Below are 19,376 nucleotides of genomic sequence, written 5' to 3'. Positions count from 1 at the left end.
CCTGTTTTGCTGTGTCACTTTTATTTATGTATTCATTTGTTTTAATTTTTTAAATCACTTATTTATTTGTGTATTTTTTTTTCTTCCCTTCCTCTGTCAATTGACTGTATCACTTTCAGATTTGAGCCTTGGTTTCCTACATTCTTAATGCCCAGCTGGCCTTTCCACATCTAATCTTTTATGACTATGGAAGAGAGCCAAAATTATCACCCAAATTACTAAGTGATTAGTTCAAATTGTAACACTCTTTTTCTTTCTTTCTTTTTTTTTTTTTTTTTTTTTGAGACAGAGTCTCACTCTATTGCCCAGGCTAGAGTGCCATGGCGTCTGCCTAGCTCACAGCAACCTCAAACTCCTGGGCTCAAGTAATCCTTCTGCCTCAGCCTCCCAAGTAGCTGGGACTACAGGCATGTGCCACCATGCCCGGTTAATTTTTTCTGTATATATATTTTTAATTGTTCAGCTAATTTCTATTTTTAGTAGAGATGGGGTCTCGCTCTTGTTCAGGCTGGTCTCAAACTCCTGAGCTCAAATGATCTGCCCACATCAGCCTCCCAGAGTGCTAGGATTACAGGCATGAGCCACCTCGCCCAGCCATTTTGTAATACTCTCTTTTTCTTTAAGAATAAATTCCATGAAGCAAACAGCTACTTTGGGGAAAAAAAGAAAAATCCCAGCCTCATAGGTCAAATTATTTTGTTAACCTATCTGAATCCAGAAATTGTTTTAGAAAGGATTGCTTTGATTTAATGGTTTTACATATAAATCTATCATTGTACATTTTTTTTTAAATAAAGGTTTTTGTGAGTAAGTTATAGAAAAATAAAATACTGGAGTTATGAAGAAGGACACTGATCTTTCCACTGAAATATGAAGTGGCAAAAGGGCAAAATCATAATTCTGGAAATAAGAACAGCAGTCCTTTACCAAATGTCACTCTGCCTGCTAATGTGTGAAGTGTCTCGGAAGGGCTGGCGGAGCTGCAGCAGGGCAGCGCCTCTGGGAGCACACCAGCACTGTGCGTAATAGATGATGTTTTGGTTACTAACGAACTGAAGAACTGAAAACCAGAATTTAGTTGGAGACGGTCAACTGAAGAGTCCATTATATAGACACAATACCCTAGGTAGACAATTCAGCACTTACAGGAATAAAGGTTAAAACAACCATGTTCTTCATGATAATGGCCTGGAAGATTTTTCTCATTTAAAAGCAATCACTTTTGACCTTTGTCCCAAGTAGAAGGATGACAAAAATTGATGAATGAGGAGCAGGTGAACAGAAGACAGGACACTCTCCTTCAACAAATAGCAGTTTTGTTCCTATGCTAGTTAGAATGTGTGCGAGATGCCATATAGATTTTTTAACCACAGTTACAAACATGAAAATAGACTAAGCATATACGTCATTGGAATGGAAAGGCTAATGAAGTTCTTGTTCAAATAGAGTAGATAGAAACACAGTATTGTGGGTAGATGCTTTAGAATGAAAAAATAGAATCATCCATTGCCATTTTAAGCAGATTTGCAAAGAAATAGTAAATGATACTAAAAACATAAAAGTGCCCTATTATAGCACATAGTAAATTCAGTTGCTGGATTTATTGACATTATTTATTTATGCTTCACACAAGTCAAGGAACAGCCAGGTGAACCTCCATGGACAATAACATTATTGGACACTGACTACCCAACATCCACCAAAGTATCAAGCTAGGAGCAATTTTAAAAGGTGTATGTAAAATATCTATGAGCTGTGCACTAATTTCTACAAGGTAGGAGCAGAGAAGAGATTAAAGACTTTTTTTTTTTTTTTGAGACAGAGTCTCGCTTTGTTGTCCAGGCTAGAGTGAGTGCCGTGGCGTCAGCCTAGCTCACAGCAACCTCAAACTCCTGGGCTCAAGCGATCCTCCTGCCTCAGCCTCCCGAGTAGCTGGGACTACAGGCATGTGCCACCATGCCCGGCTAATTTTTTTTTTATATATATATATCAGTTGGCCAATTAATTTCTTTCTATTTATAGTAGAGACGGGGTCTCGCTCTTGCTCAGGCTGGTTTCGAACTCCTGACCTTGAGCAATCCGCCCGCCTCGGCCTCCCAGAGTGCTAGGATTACAGGCGTGAGCCACCGCGCCCGGCCTGAGATTAAAGACTTACAGAATTTATAAGCCTGCTAGTCCTGTATGGATCACCAGACATCAAGTACTCTTTAAATAAGAGCACTGATGCATCCTCTTGCCAGTGTGGCTGAAATTAGGAAATTCCACGAAGGCTAATACACTCCCACTAACCTGTGATGGAATGTTGTCCAATTCTGCTACAAATTCCTAAAGCCACAGTTGCTTGTATTTCTTTCTCTATAGAATACTTATCTATGCACACAGCTCATATCTGTGCTCATACATACCTATGCATACAACATCTCATGCACAACTGAAAGCTTGTTATTAGGGTGAGGATAGTATTTTGTAAAATAGCTATAACCCTTCTTGTCACTATTCTAAAAGGGACACATTGCATTTGTCTGACATTATTCACAGTTTTGAATAACTTATTTTTGTGTCTTATATAAGATCATGTGCATTGGCATATAGGTTATAAAAATAATCTTTGGTAAACCTGTTAATCTTTTATTTCCATTACATAAACCTCTATTTTAGGAGCATTCACCAAAAATTTCCTTATTTAATAAATGTATCTATACAGATGATCTTAAAAAAATAAAATGCCTTATTTGTGTTGCATACATTTATTCTAAGGGAGCCTCCCTACAAGTCAACAGTATTCTTTCAGCCAGAAATATTTCCATTGCTAGAAATATTTTTAGAACAGAACAGATTTTTCCTGTTATCATGGCTGCATCAAATGTTATCCTGCATTTTAACTAAAATGGCCAAACATTTTCAAAGTCATCATGCACTATAAGAACCTAAGGCAGTGTGTCTGGAATGCCAAACCCAGTAACTTTAGTCAAACACCTGGTCAATTCACAAAATGATATGAATCGATTCAATTATTTAATCAGCTAAATCATCTGGCCAGCGTAGTCAAAGTAAATCCCCAAAAGGGCAATATATCCTGATAGAAACATATGACAAGAGTTTTAAAGAATAGTCTGGCCACTCAGAAGAGATGCCATTTTATCCTCCTGATGACAGCTGGTTAGACTCCCTTTTTCAACTATTTTCCCTTTGTATCATTTCACTTGCTTTCTGAAGTCATGGTTTATACATTTTTTCTGTGATATGAAACATTCTTTGAATACCTGATGTGATTCTAAGTCTTAAGTTAAAAATATTCATAGAATTAACAGGGCATTTGGGCAGATATGGCATTTTCTTGTTTGACTCTTTAGGAATGCGGTAGAGCAAGGGCTTGCCCACTGCCACTTGGGGAGGGATAAGTCATTCCTTCTTGCCATTGTGTCTTGGCTGATCAGTAACTTTCATTTCCTCAATGAAATGGACTCTGGAAAGCCCTTGAACAGCTACTGCAAACAAGCAGCTTATTATTACCTATTGATTTTCGCCAGGTCAGGCTTGCTCTGGCCCACATGTGTGAACCAAAACTCTAGAGCGTTCTAGAGTAGGGGCTCGGATGCTATCACTGTTGTCCTGCGGATCTGGTAGCTTTATGATTTCAGGATTCCAACCTCAAAGAATTCTCAGAAAGCTAAGTGAATGAGAATTCTGTATATGGCTGAGAATTGTATTGCAAAATGTAAGGAGAGTACTTCATATAAGAAACGGGTCCTTAGACACGAAGGCAAGAGAATCAGAGTGTGAAGTGTAACATGTGAGGTCTATTTTTGTGTTGCTGGACATCTGCTAAATGGTTTCATATTATTTTCACATGTCATTTGGGCTTTCTTCCAATAGATAATAACAGAATTAATTAAAGACTCTCCCAAACAAAACTACCTCTAAAATATCTGTGTGCTGTGGCCATTTTAGTATTTAACAGTGAAATCGTGGTCGTCACTTTGATAATGTGGAGCCAGAAAAGACTATAAAACTATACCAATGCATGTAAGGAGATAAGATGAGCAGAAGATAAAATCACATTCAACTGGGAAAGCAGACATTTTCAGTAGGGAGAAGAGGGGAAAGTAGGGAAATAGAGGCACTCAGAGGGGCGGGATGGGGAATTACTCGGGACAAATATGTGCAAACCAGCATAGGGAGACGAGTCTTTGAAAACTTTGATTCAAGAGCTGAAAAACTGGCCTTCTTCCAGAGAACAACAGAATGATAATGCAAAATTGATTTAATGAGAAGAGATTAAAGGAGTTGATTATAAAGAACTTGGATAGATAATTATTATTATGCAAGACAGGACTCTCCCAAGGTTTGATAGCTCAAAAGCACTTTGAAGGCTTGATGATTAAAGTGTACCGCACAGGTGCACAGACAGGATGCCCACCACGACAGGAAATGGAGTGTTTACCAAGACATAGCACTTGATGCAATTAAATGAAAATACATCCAATTGAGCTGAATGTCAAGGAAGCCTCTTTTCCTTTTAAAATTAATAAATAGATCAACTATGTTTTTAGTCTTCCTGGGAGCAATAGGGAATAGTGAAATATTTGTTGCTAAGGAGACTTGAAATTAGGTGCAGGGTAAGAAGAAACGTTTCTTGAATTAAACTAAAAGAGTGTACAGTTTTCCCTTGGTCATGTCCATTTCCGTAATTCTGATTCTACCGTAGATCTTTCCAGGGTGTGTCAATGTTATTTACTGTTACTGATGTGTAGTTTTCTATGGTTTTAATTCCTGGTTTGTGCAATTGATTGCTCTCTCTTCTAGATCCGGTGGTTTGCTTTTGAAGCACTTGCCGGTGTATGGCGGGTGGAAGGTGACCACAGTCTTAGATTGGCTCAATTCTCTCATTCCCTTGATGAGTCCCTTTTCTAAGCTCAACTGAAAATAGTAACAACAACCATAACTTTATTATGATGATGAATTATCTTTATGTGAGCAGAAACATGTAGATTCTGGAACAGTGCCTAGCAGGTTGCAGGCACTTACTAAAAGTTTTCTAAATGAATGAAAAATGAATGAATGAATCAAAAATGAATCTACCTATCCAGGCATTAATGTGCTTCGCATAGAGCAACATTAGTTTAAAATTCTGCTTTGGTTTTCTTTTTAATGTAGGAAAAGTAATTCCTAATAGATGGCATACCTCATAAATCTCTGACCTCTATTTTCTCACTGGTGATGCATCTATACACTTACATATATGTTGTTCCTTTTCATTCCTAGAAGATCCACTTAGTTCCCTGATGCAGATTCAGAGCCTAACACTGTCATTTCATAAGAGTACTGAGCACGATCAAACTGTCAAAACTTAATCCTCTTATGACTCTCCATATTCATGCTTATGAAGTTTTTCCATTTTTACAAACTTCAAATAACCCTGGAAAATCTTCCAGACTGGGTGTAGTGTTATGTAGTTATAAATAACTATTTTAGGTATAGTTAATGATTTTTAATTATTATGCCAATTATACTCATTATCTTACTTATGAGACTTTATGGTAGGTAGCAAAAATACATACTTGCAAAGAAATATATTCTTTCTGCAAATGAAGCTGTGAGATCAACACATTTGACCTCTAATTCCTAAGTGTGTTACAAAATAACTTGCAATGAGAAAAAGGCAAGCATGTCCAGCTCATTTTCTCAGGTAGCCATGAAGATCTATACAGATGCCTTTCACATTTTCCCCAGGAAGACTCTCAGAAATGGACCTTGTTGAAGGAAATGCCCACTTCCTGACTCACCGAAATTTGTTAAAATCAAAATAAGGCACACAAATGGAAGTGTAAGCTCTTGGTAGAGCACCTTTTATATTAAATGCAACATTAGATGACTATGAGACATTTTGACCTCATTGATTTACTAAAAAAGTCTTCTGAAAAATTTTATACTAAGGACGTTTTTGTTTGTGCTGTTGTCCATTTTTTAAATTAATGACATCTGAAGTTTGTAGATATTTCTATAAAAATGTAGGTATTAGGTCTTTGGATCAGGAGCATAATCTGCCACCCTGATCTTCTTTTAATGGGAAAACCAAGTATGAATGGCATTACTGTGACTTTTCCAGGAATGCGACCACTAGAAATGAGATGAAGACTAGTGTGTGTAAATACATGGCAGTATGGGTGTTCCTGTTCACACGCCACACTATGAATGCAGTGAAATCATCTCTCATCACTGCGATGGTGCTCTGCATGCTGTTTCGAGTCAGCAGTACAGCTGGCATCTTCTTTTTTTTTTTTTTTTATTTTTTTTTCCCAGGTAACAAAGCTGAGAGAGTTGGTATTTTCTTAACACAAGGAATGTATCACTTCTGTTTGGATCATTCTCTACGAGAACCCTCAACCTTGCAGCCAGGGCTTGCACTGCAAGTTATGGGACCCCCGAGCTGACCACTTGGGCTTGAATCCCTGGCAGGAGAAAGAGGAGACAGCAACTTGTTTAGGCACAACCACTTAGCTCTCCTTTGGTGCTGCTTATTTTTTTCCTCCTCTTCCCTCTATCCTTTTGTTAACTGTTAGATCTTGTCCTAATAGCATCTGGATCATCTTTGGATCCTGAGATTCATGGGACAGCGATGCAGCCAGCCAGCCATACTACATGCTCTCACCAGCCCCGCCCTTCTTCCAGTCCAGCAAATGCAAACAGGTAAAAAACATGCATGGTCCAAGAGATTGTTTCCACAACATTTTACCGGAAGTAAAATACACATTTTACCAGTAGTCCTGTCATATAGTTTGAATTAGTTTATGTAGAACAAGCCATGAACACTTAAGTGTGGAAAAATAGTATTATATAAAGCTTAATATTAAACATTATGAAAAATACATATTTACAGAAGAAACTACAAAATACAACTATGTACAATAATATATGTTACCTTTAAATTACATAAAATTTTTTAAATTCTCCAGATTAATAAATTATACATAGTATCAACAGAAAGAGCTGGCACATCTGTAGGGCACGAAGCAAGTTTTTTAAGAAAAAAAATCACACAGTGAATAATCTTTATCCAGGAGATCTTCGGGTACTTTCTTAATGCCTGGCATAGACTGCATCTGAAAGAAAAAACATTGTAATTAGAGACTGTAGCAGGGTGTTTCATAGTTGTTTGTTCTGTTTATGGAAATTACAAATGGGGAAAACCAGCAAAAATGACTAAACCTCAATATATTAATAGTTTGAGATGAGACCATTCCTATGGCGGCCAGGTCATCCCATTTAGAAACCCATATTATTAGACTTGAAGGGGACTAGTGATTCTAGTCTAACCCCTCTCTTGTTACAGATGAAGCCATAGACCCAGAGAGGCAGAATAACTCACTTAGGGTTACACAGCTTGTTAATGCTAGTGACTTCCAGACTTAGGACCTGAATCCTAGACTTTAGGTGCCTGGTGGTTATCCTTTTCTATACTGTAGTTAGCTTCCTTTAGGAGTACCATAGATTACTCTAAAAAAAGACTCTCAAACAAGTCAAAACAACACAAAGGAACCTCCAAGATGCCCCAGAACTCCTTCTATCCTGGAGCTTCATAAGGAATCTGACATGCAAAAACCTTAATTTACTACTCAGATAAATTAGGGGGATAATTATTTATAATACAAAAGGATTATCTGATTTACAAAAGACTCCTCTAAATAGTAGCTCTTTACTTGTGCTTTACAGATTATTTAACATACTGGCTGGGTGGGTGGATACAGACAGTACAGAGAACTAAGTACAATGTTAGGTGACACGGCCAATTGAAGATTATTTAGAAATGGAGATAATAAATGCTGATTTAAGCAGCTAAATTTGGGGGTAATGTGTTAGGCAGTAATAGAGAACTAATACAATGAATCTTCACATTTGCAATTAGCCTATGTGATAACTTGGGTCTTAAAGATGGCCCAGAGTAGGAAGAGACATGAGGACCCTTCTCTTGTCATTTAATTATTGCTTGATAAAAGCAGTGCCTTATGAGGTATATACATTTTTTCCTACTGAATTTTTCATTTGAAAAATGTTGTGCTTATTCTAGAAAATTTACAAAATGCATAAAATAGAAGGAAAAATTTATGTTTTTATTGTTTAGAGAAATTTATTTTACAATTGTATTACATTTCCTCCCAGTCTTTTTCCCCATGCATTACTTTTGTTTGTTTCACATTCTGTTTTACTTACTTATAAGAATATCCATTTTATTATAATATCCTCAAAAATATTTTTAATGACTGCATCATATTCTGTTAAGTGAATGTACCATGGTGTATTTAATCTTCTGTTGGCAAACTCAAACTTTTAGCTATGACAAGCTTCATGCATAATGCTTTTTCTGTGTTTAGGGTGGTAGGAGAACTACTGGGTTATAAGATAAGAACACATTAAGGACTCTGATACCTTGATGGTCAAATTCTTCTCCAAAGTGACTTCACAATTTGAACTCCCAGTTAGGCATATTACTTGGAAAAGAAATGTTAAGCAGGACCTAAATAGAGGGCATCCTAGGTTAGGCAGGAAGAGATAACCATGTGAAATAGCAATTTCACTCTATTGTGGGAGTCCCCTCCCCACTCTGTCTCTCCTTCCTGTTGCCACTCTTTGTAGGGACCTTTTGGGTAGAAGAAGAGATGGGTGGTGCATATCGGAAGAGTTTTAGTTATTAACGGTTTCCAGATTGACCATATCTCGATACATGAACTTAAAAGTTAGTGAAGTAAGTTCTTACCTCTGTGATATTCTGGATTCACATTTTCGTAGATTGGAAACAAGGGGTTTTCTTGTTCACTCCGTAGCTTCCTGGCTCTGAGAACATCTCTTACACACTGATGTAAATATACATACTGACACTGTGGAAAAGCAGGAAACATGTCAGAGGAGGGCTTGCTCTCGAGTGTAAGAAAGATTAGTATCTTGCACAAAACATTGGCCACGATGGGACGCTCTACACAGTTGGCCCTTAAACAGCACATGTTTTAACTGCATGGGCCCACTTATTTGCAGGTATTTTTTCAGTAAAAGTTACACCAAGGGTGCCTGTGTCTTCTGCCTTCACTTCCACCTCCTCTACCTCTTCTGCCTCTGTCAACCCAGGACAGCTAGATCAACTCCCTTTACAATGACCCACTTCCATTAATGAGTAGTATGTATATTTTTCTTCCTTCCGATGTTCTTAAAAACAATCTTCTTTTCTGTAGTTTACTTTATTGTAAGAACACAGCATATAATACATATAACATACAAAATATGTGTTAATCAACAGTTTGTGTTTTCAGTGAGGCTTCCTGTCAACAGTTGGCTATTAGTAGTTAAGTTTTTCAGGGTTCAAAAGTTATATGCAGGCCAGGCACGGTGGCTCACACCTGTAATCCTAGCACTCTGGGAGGCCAAGGCAGGTGGATTGTTTGAGCTCAGCAGTTCGACACCAGACTGAGCAAGAGCAAGACCCCTTCTCTACCAAAAATAGAAAAAATTAGCCGGGCATGGTGGCACATGCCTGTAGTCCCAGCTACTCGGGAGGCTGAGGCAGAAGGATCACTTGAACCCAGGAGTTTGAGGTTGCTGTGAGCTATGCTGATGCCATGGCACTCTAGCCAGAGGCAACTTTGTCTCAAAAAAAGAAAAAAAGTTATATGCAGGTTTCTAACTGTGTGGGCATTGCTAATTCCCCACACCGACCCCTGCATTGTTGAGGGGTCAACTGTAGTTAGCAAATTTCTTGACCATCACTTCACTCATAGTCTCTGGTACTTAAAAGAGTGACTGCTTTGTATTACCACTGAAAAGAGAATAATGGTAATTGGCAGAGGTGGCGTTTGTTCATGCTTTTAACAAGCATGCGTATGTACACAGTATGTTCTGTGAGTGCCTAGAACTATGTCTAGCACATAGTCCTTCACAATTAAAAAGATGAATAAATACCTAACACTGTGCTAATTATGTGCTTTACATAAATTATTTCACTCAATGATTTCAACAACCTTGTGAGGTAGATACAATTATCAACATAAATTAAGACTCAGAAGTTAAGTAACTTCTCCAAGGTCACATAGCTAAGAAATGGGCCCCCAGAATTTGATCCTGGATGTTGGGACCTCAGAGTTCATGTCCTTTTTACTAAACCAGTTTTCTTAGATGAATCCCAATTTGATTGCATTACTGATTGAGAAAATCATTTCTCCGTTTTGTTCCTTTTACTTTGGGGATACAGTGAGAAAAAGGAGGTGCGTGCAGTAAACCCCACTGGACTGTTAGTTCTTTGAATGAACACACAGTCAGGGTCTTATCCGTCTCTGTTGTTTCGGCATCCAAGTCTGGCACATGGAAGAAGCGCAAAGATGTAGGCTGACTGCAGAGAACTACAGGGGTTGCACAGTGAGGACAGGCCCCCTGTGAGCTATTTGGGAATTAACTACTGTTGAAATATAAACAGATATAGAAGACTCAGTGCATTGGTGACCATAAACACACCACAAAGACCTCCACTGACAGTGGTGTCTCAGCCACAGGCAGCCAAACTTGTGCATTGGGCCCCCTTCCTTATCACCACCTGAACTCTCTCATAAGGGAATGGGTATCTGCGGAACCTCAGTGGTTGGCCTCAGGCTCCCTTAATAATACAGCAACTGCTCAGAGCCCAGGGAGCGGGTGAGGAGGCTGGGAGGGAAGCAGACGCCACATGAGGGGGACTGTGCTGTCACACAGCCTCCAGCTGGCCTAGGCTCAATCATGAGGCTTCCCAGGATCTCAGTTTCCCCATCTATCAGACAAGGAGGCCACCGTCTCTTCTACAGCGAAATCCTTTGCACATTAAAGGGTATAGGACTTTATGTTGATGTCAGCTGTATATTAAAAAATATTTCTGGACCTCATGTTCAAGGTGATCAATGTGGTTACCCTTGTGGTAAGTATTTTAAGAGTTTGAGATACAAAGTAGAACTGTAAGCTCTTCCCTCACTAACAATCTTTCAAAGTGGACAAGTACTTATTTTTATGGGTTGGCAAGAGGCATTGTCCCTGATTGGAAGCTTGCCTGGTCATCTACCCATGGGACTTTATAAGGTAGATCTGGTATAATCAATAGATGGGGACATTTTAAACAACTAAATCTATCATAAATAAGGCCTGCAATAATATTAGTAACTGTTCTCTGCTTCTCTGCTCACAGACCTTGCTCATTTGTTACAAAAGTTTCATACTATCTCAGCCTTGAAAATTTAAGGAGGGTATTATCCTGAGAACAGTTGATAATATACAGCAATCTCTTTTTGCCATTTTAAAAGTGATCCACCAAATAATAGAGTGGAACCCACTGTGTTCTCCCACCCATAATTCATATTTTCAGTTCTACTGGGATATTAAACTACTTTGGGGCCTTAGAGATAAGCTGTGAATGAACCCTAGTACATCTATGCTATGGCCTATTAATAAATTCTTCAACAATGGTCCACCATGGGGTTTGAAACTAGTTAATACCCATTAATTTGCCTTGTCTTAAATATAAATTTTTCTTTTCCCCATAGAATATCCTTCTGAAAATGACTACTACTCAAACTATCAGATTGTTAATGTGCCTCTCACTTTATTCTTAATGAAAAGTAGACTGTCTAATATATGCACCTCAGATCATAAAATATCATTTTCTTTTTGCTAATGGTGAGGCCTTGGATTGGTGTTAACATATTCAGTTCCATTCAATTTCATCAATATTTGTATTATTAGATAGTATTTATATAATAGCATTATAACTTTTCATGATCCCTGAGTGCATAGTTTAGCAGAAGGGCAAATGTAAACAAATAACTATATGATGATAACAGACAGAATTGTGTATAAAGCTTCACATGGAAGAAGAAGTTATTAGATTCACTTTTAGGGGAGGAAAGTATCAAGCTAGAAAGATAAGGTGACATTTATAAGAATTTGAGCAAAGAAGTAGGGCAAAATAACATGAAATTATACATATTCTAGAAACTGTGAGAAGTCTGGTAGCTGAAATGCAGATTTTATGGGTTATAGGAAACCTCCAGAACAATCTCCCAAATGGAAACTGAGATCTTTAGTCCTACAGAATTCCAGTGTTTCGTTCTCATGAGAAGCAGATGAGATTGACAGACTGTCTATCATCTATTTTTCTTTAGAACAAGTTATTTCTCCCTAAGTGTCTCTCTCAGAGTCAGGCTGCAAATGTGCCCCAAAGCAGGCTAAAAGCACCTGCAAATCCCCTGATAATGCCTTTTTGTTTAGAAATCCTTGCTTTTTGATATATTTATAAAAAATTATGAAGACCTGCATCCCTTTGTATACCAAATATAGAAGAAAGTTAGAGTCAACTAACAACAGGGATCCAGAAAAATAATGTAAGGGGTTAGAATGTCCTTCTTTTTCTGGAAGTCATCCACAGGGGTTCAGCTATAGATTACACCCCTTTGCACCCACTTCCATTACGAAACGAGCCATGCCAGCTCTAGGGCCAAGGATTCAGAGCCTGTAGAAGCAGCCCAATTTTAGCAGAGGCTAAAACAAGACAGATGATATCTGGATATTGTTTGGGATTTTGTTTAATCAAGAAAAAAGGGGAAGAAAAAATTTCTATCTTACTGCGATGTTTATTTCATTATGATAGAAAGAATAAAAGTTGATTCTGGCCCAGAGAAGGAAACTTTCCTTAACTTTGGCAGACTCTAAAACAGTGGTGGTGCGTAGTATTATGACTTAAAGCTGGAGAAGTTAAGTTTGGCCAGTTATGAAGAGGCTTATGCAAAAGGATGAGAGTTTGAACTTCACTTTACGAGCAATGGTGAGCTTTCCAAGATTTTTATGCAGGGAGGCGACATGGTCAGCTAGGGAACTTTGATGATGCAAGTGGTGACGAAAAATCATTAGGCCAGAGGTGCAGGCAGAAACCCACTAGGAGGCCATGACAACAGGGCCAATGAGAGGTGATAAAGGACCCAACAAGGGGAGTGGCAGTAAAGTGAGGGACTACAACAAAGAGAAGGACATTGGATGGGATTGATAGGAGTTCTTGAGTGCTTGGATGTGGGAACTGTAGGGAAAGATGGCAGCTCCCTGGCTTGGGCAAACAGATGGATGGCAGTACTGTTCACTGAAACTGGAAGGTGCAAGAGCAGGAGGAGTGTTATTTTTGTTGTTGCTGTTTTTTAAAAGAAAATTAACAAGTTCAGTTTTATGCTTTTGGGGCTTGAAATGACTGCAAGGCTTCCAGGTGGAACTGTCTGGTAGGCAGGTACTTAGGTGAATGCTGGGAAAGCAGAATTATGTTTGGGAAACATAAGCACGTATGTGTTTCTTGGAATGATGGGCGTGGAGGACATCACAAAGAATGAAGGTTGAGATAAAGAAAAGCAGTGCCTGGAGGACAGAACCATTGGGAACTCAAACATTAAGAAGGTAAGCTGAGGAACAAAGCCACAGAATCCTTAGAGAGGTACGGGGAGAAGGAGAAGAGAATAAGAAAAGGAGTTATTTCTAAGGAGAAGGAGCTAGAGCTTTGGCACATTGTGTTACCTCTGGTCTGAAAGTCAGCCAATGATATTTATTATAGAGTTCCTGCTCTTTGCCAAAAATGGATCTCCAGAGTTTTGGGCAGGTGTATGGAAGTGATACATGGCCCACGAAGCCTCTCTGACAATTATTAGAGAGCCTGAACACAAACACACACACACACACACACACACACACACACACACACACACACACATACACACATACCCCTCAATATTATTTACAATGAGATAACCTCCTCTTCCTCAAATTACAAATTAAGTATGGTTGCAGTATGTGGAAGTGATAATACACTAATAATGAAACATTAATGCTGACTTTTTAGCCACATAATTGTAGGCTATTTGTTCATTCATTTAACAGATTAAAAAATATTGAGGATATAGAGAAGGAAAACATGTTTCTACCTTCTAAGAACTCAGAGCTTAAGGAGAAAGCTGGAGGATGATAATTATGATACAGGGTGACATAACTGTGCAACCCTTAATGAGGTAGCAGAGCTAGACAGCAGTCATCCGTGGCTGCTAAAAACCATTAGGTGAAAGGTTGTTGAGGATAATGGCTGGCTCAGGCTGCTGCCTCCTGAACCCACTGTCAATTTCATCAGCGCTGAAACAGAGACACAGATCTGATGACCTGCCTCCTGAAGTGATGCAACAGGAAGTACTCAGCACCACCCACAGGGATTGTTGTCTCTGGACCTAATGACCAGTTGACAAAAACCACAGGGAATAGAGGAATACAGTACCACCATGAATGCAATCAGCCACTTCCAGAATGTGGGAAAATCTATGGAATAAATGAACTGGTTGCTTTAACAAATAAATGGCATGGAAAACAAATGGAAGGGAGGATGATTTTAGGTTAAAAGATATTTAAAAGATATTTCAACCAATGAAATGTGTGAATTTTGGATTCTAATGAAAACCAACTACAGTTTTTTACAAAAAGTAATTTTGGGAGATAACTGCAGATATTTAAGAGCTGGCTGTGTATTAGATGATATTTGGGAATTATGGTTAAAATTATTAGGTGTGATAATGGTACTGTGGTCATAATTTTAAAAAGATTTTTTATCTCTAAAAAACATATATATACATACACACACACACACACACACATATATATATATGCATATATATATATATATATATATATATGCATTTTAGGATGAAATAATGTGTTAAGTAGGATTTGCTCTAAAATATCCCCATGGGGTCATGGGGTAGGGGAACAGTGTATGTGGGATACAGTTGGGAAAAGAACACAGAATGCTGATAATTGTAGAATCTTGGGTCTGAGTACATGGAAACTCATTATACTATTTTCCCTAGTTTTGTGTATTTTTAAACAATTTCCTAATAAAACATTCAGAATATGGTGGGATAATTACTATAATGATGAGAGAGGATCCTGGGTGTAAGCGCTGCCTGCAGGAGACAATGACACTATTGTTTTGCCAAATGTGCCACAGGGTGGGAATTCTGTAGGATATTAGTAAGTGCTGCACAAGGAAAGAATTCAGGGTCAAGGTGATTTGGGGAATAGCGAGTTCAGCAAAGCTCAAAGGGACCCTTTGCTGCAGGCCCCCCCTTGTTGAGCAGCATTGCTGTGGGTGCAGGCATGTGTACTCTGACTCTAAGAAGGGACATAGAGGCACATGGAATTTTTCACTTTTTCAAACATGGTAATTTTTTTTTTTTTAATACAGAGGATTTTGCAGAATTACTTGGGGAAAAGCTTGGAAAACACAAAGGTAAGGATCTTGAGCCTTGGAAGCTATTTAGGCAGGGGAATGAATGAGATGCTTGGTCTCTGCAGGGGAAACAGATCTGACCCTCAGGCTGTGGGGCAGCTGGCTTGGTACTCAAGGGTCTGGGATTCTCTCAGTGTCCAAGCCAGCTCAGCCACTTCATGGCTGTGGGCTTTGTGCAAAGCCCTTTAGCCTCTGGACCTTAGTTTCCTAGCCTGGAAATGGGATATAATACTTATTACCTGAATACTGTGAAAATGCAATGAGATATTATGTTCAGAAATGCCCTGAAGATGTCAAAAAGCTGTACAAATGGAAGCATTTAGCCTTCACAATCAACATACGCTCTCTTGGTGTTTGCAGAAAGGAGGATGCAGCTATAGAGGGCTTGGGGAGAGAAGAGATTGGAATCTTCTTCCTCCTTACTGAGATGCTGGTGCTCATCCACCAGCTTATATTACAGTGATCTTATATTATTAAGATGGGACTGGCCTGACCATTCCCCCATGTGAAATGTGTCAATCAAAAACAAAAAAAAATCCATCTTTCTTCCTACCCACTAAATGGATTCTTTCCTGAACTGAGCAACTAGCTCAGAAGAGACAAAGGCACACATCACCCTAAAGGTCACTGAGATTTGTTTTAAAATAGCAAGTCCTAATAATTATCTATATTCAGTTGTTTCTTTTTCTTCCTAATGTGTCATGGTTATTTCTCCTTGTCAGATTAAAGTCTGGGATATATTTTTGTTGTTTTGGGGGGTTGTGGGTAGGTGGAGGGTGGTCTGTGTCCTTCGGCCTGTAACCCTTACCTCAGTCTGGACCATGTGAACCCTGTGAAGTCGTAGGTCGTGCACTGCTCCATAAATGTCCACAGAGTCTTTGGAGTCTAATTGCTGGAGGATTCGGTCCAAAGCAATGAAGGTTCCAGTCCTACCCACACCAGCACTAGAAGAGATGGCAAAGGAAGATTGAGCCTTTTTACTAAATCCGCCTTTTAAGACTACATCCAGAGACTGCCACAATCTTTCTTTTCCCTTCCAAGTAATGGGAGAAGATAGGAATATTTATTTCTTCAGTGTGCACTTTCTCTTAAAGAAATATAACCCCAGCCTTCTATCTCTTTCCCCTTCCTTTCTTTCCCTTTCGCCACCCTAACCCTGCACTTGGTGTGTATAATTTCCATGCATGTTTTTATACTTTTCCTACATACATGTAAATCTATAAACAATATATTTCCTTTATGTGTTCCAAAAATTTACTGAAATGGTGACATGTTTTATGTATCCCTTTGCTAACTTTTCTACTCAATATTGTGTTTTGCGACTTATCCATGTTGTTACATGCAGATCTGATTTCTTTTCTTTTTTTTTTTTTAGACAGAGTCTCACTCTGTTGCCCAGGCTAGAGTGAGTGCCGTGGCATCAGCCTAGCTCACAGCAACCTCAAACTCCTGGGCTCAAGCGATCCTACTGCCTCAGCCTCCCAAGTAGCTGGGACTACAGGCATGCACCACCATGCCCGGCTAATTTTTTCTCTATATATATTAGTTGGGCAATTAATTTCTTTCTATTTATAGTAGAGATGGGGTCTCGCTCTTGTTCAGGCTGGTTTCAAACTCCTGACTTCGAGCAATCTGCCTCAGCCTTCCAGGATTACAGGCGTGAGCCACCGCGCCCGGCCTCAGATCTGATTTCTTTTAACTATTCTGTAGAGTTCATTAAACCATCTATTCCCTACAACATATGACAATACAATAATGATGAGATCATTTTTAGCTTCTCTCTATTAAAAAATTGGTTGCAATGAACAGCATTGTGTTCATGCATGGAGATGTCTCAGGGCTTGACACCTGGAAGCAGAACTGCTGGGTTGGTCATCGGGTACACCGTCAACTTCACTAAAGATTGCCAAATTGTTCCCCAAAGTGGTTTTGTTCTCTGCGGATTTTGTTTGTTTGTTTCGTCTATTTACTAATTTTAAAAAAATAATACACTTTATTTTTTTAAGAGCAGTTTTAGGTTTACAGAAAAAGGAACAGGAAGTACAGAGTTCGCATATACCCACCCCCCATCTCCCATTTTCCCCTATTATTAACATCTTGTTTTAGTGTGGACATTTGTTGCAGTTGATGCACCTACATTGCTCTGTGGATTTTTGATGCACACATTTATAAGATGAAGAACCAGTTCTCCAGTGGTCCCAGGCAACGATTCCTGCCATTTTTCAGAAAGCAGGACACTCATGAATGCCTGCCTCACTTTCTTATTGGAAGTGTCAGGGTTACAATGACATAGGAAAGCAGGGCTCCTAGGGTGCTGGGCTGATTGGGAAGACACGAGTGCACTTGACATTTTCCTTACTGTAGCAATTCCTTGCTCCTTATTTATCAGTGCCATTCAGTTAGGGCTATCAACGCATTGCTGCAAACACTAATTAGCTAAATACCAGGCTCCCCAGAGAGAGGATCGCTTGTTAAGTTGATTTTATGGACAGACTGAAGCCAAGAGAAATTAGGGGAGAAGAGAAATTCAAAGGAAAAATTGGGTGCTTTATGTGGCAAGTGCTATGCTGTGGTTTGGATGTTTGTGTCCCCTCCAAAATTCTTGTTGAAACTTAATCCTCCATGGAACAGTATTAAGAAGTGGGCCTTTAGAAGGTGATTAGGCAGAGCCCTCGTGGATAGGATTAGTGCCTTATCAAAGGGCTGGAGGGAACTACCTAGGTCTTTTTGCCCTTCCATCCCTTCTCTCATGTGAGGACACAGCCTTTGTTCCCTCTGAACGACGAGCAACATGGCACCACCTTGGGACCAGAGACCAGGCCCTTGATAGACACTGAACCTGCTGGTACCTTGATCTGGACTTCCCAGACCCCTGAACTGTTAGAAATAAATTTCCATTGTTTACAAATGATCTAATTTGTGGTGTGGCACAAAAAGACAAAGACATGCTACTAGGTCTGGAGGTAGTCTAGGACAGGGACCTTGAAGGATGGGTAGGGCTTGTATAGATGCGGAGACAGACAAAGCCATTCCAAGGACTAAGAATGGCCAGAGGCAAGACTGGGCTTGTGCACTTACCTTCCTGGCTGCAACAGGAGGTGAGTTGTTGGGAACTTGGATGGAGGGTGAGCCGGGGCCCAGGATGGAGGGCATGGAAGTCACAGCAGGACTTTGCATTTCAGACAGTAAGAAAAAGAACAAGAGGGACAGAGAAGGCTGCAGGCTGAGCATGAGGGAGAAGCGGGGAAAGGAAAAAAAGTGGAAAAGGAGAAGTCAGTGAGGAGGAGTGAGGTTGGCAGGGGAAGAGGAGGAGCGTAATAAAGTCCCCTGGGGGTGAGGCAGGCTGGTTGGCTGTGACAAATCCTCCGCCGGCCAGATTCCCCATGCTTATGCCTTTTTCCAGACTCCTGGGCACAACCCCCCTATGTATGGCTGCCATTTCATTGGCTCCAAGGCCACCACGTACCTGCAGTGCACCACGGTGGGCCCAGCACCCGGGCTTCTGTTGATGTAGTCCCTGACGGTTCTCACAAACTGGATCAGGGACTGGGTGGTCTCTGGGACGCCATGGTCTGGCCACACTGTGTAGTGAAAGTGGCGGATGAGTCTGTGTGCATCAAGCTGTTCTTCCTGCAAGAGCAGAGAGCAAGACAGTAAGCGGAACCGCCCAAGGAAAACCTTCAAATTTGACGACCGTGCCATGCAGATATTCCTACAGGCTGAAACTGCGAGAGAGGAACCAGCTAAAACGCGATTCACAGACGCCCTTCATCGTTCCAAGTTAGGTTGTGGAATGAAATCAAGCAAACCGACATACGCTGCATATCTTAAACTCCCGGATGGTCCACTCGGGCAGCACGGACTCTGAGAGCATCTGCAGGATGAGGTCCCCGTAGTAGAGGGAGTCTTGGTCTGCTGGCCAGTAATGGTCACACTTTACCTAGAAGAAGACAAACAGAAAACAGGTGAGTCCCAAAATGTGACTCCTTTGTGAGCCTGGACTCTCCTTGAAATGCCTTCCTAAGTTGGGAATCCAGGGTCAGCTGCTAAAGCAATTTGACCATCT

At 39.9% G+C, this 19,376-nt stretch overlaps 1 protein-coding gene across 2 annotated transcripts in view; it reads right to left on the bottom strand.

Moving 5' to 3' along the window:
• Positions 1-6,718: 6,718 nt before the first annotated feature.
• The window catches only part of PTPRB (protein tyrosine phosphatase receptor type B), a 109,832-nt gene continuing 97,174 nt past the window's right edge, over positions 6,719-19,376 (bottom strand). For both annotated transcript variants that reach the window (XM_012788747.2, XM_012788748.3), the window contains 5 exons: positions 19,128-19,250; positions 18,777-18,940; positions 16,119-16,254; positions 8,756-8,876; positions 6,719-7,103 (listed from right to left, as the gene is read on the bottom strand). In XM_012788747.2, the coding sequence (XP_012644201.2) occupies positions 7,081-7,103; positions 8,756-8,876; positions 16,119-16,254; positions 18,777-18,940; positions 19,128-19,250 (567 nt within the window). In that variant the 3' untranslated portion in view covers positions 6,719-7,080. The remainder of the gene's footprint in view (positions 7,104-8,755; positions 8,877-16,118; positions 16,255-18,776; positions 18,941-19,127; positions 19,251-19,376) is intronic.

Source organism: Microcebus murinus, chromosome 10 (genome assembly GCF_040939455.1).
Source record: "Microcebus murinus isolate Inina chromosome 10, M.murinus_Inina_mat1.0, whole genome shotgun sequence".
Lineage (NCBI taxonomy): Eukaryota > Metazoa > Chordata > Mammalia > Primates > Cheirogaleidae > Microcebus > Microcebus murinus.
The sequence above is the reverse complement of the archived record's forward strand: the minus strand, read 5'-3'. Positions and strand labels throughout refer to the sequence as shown.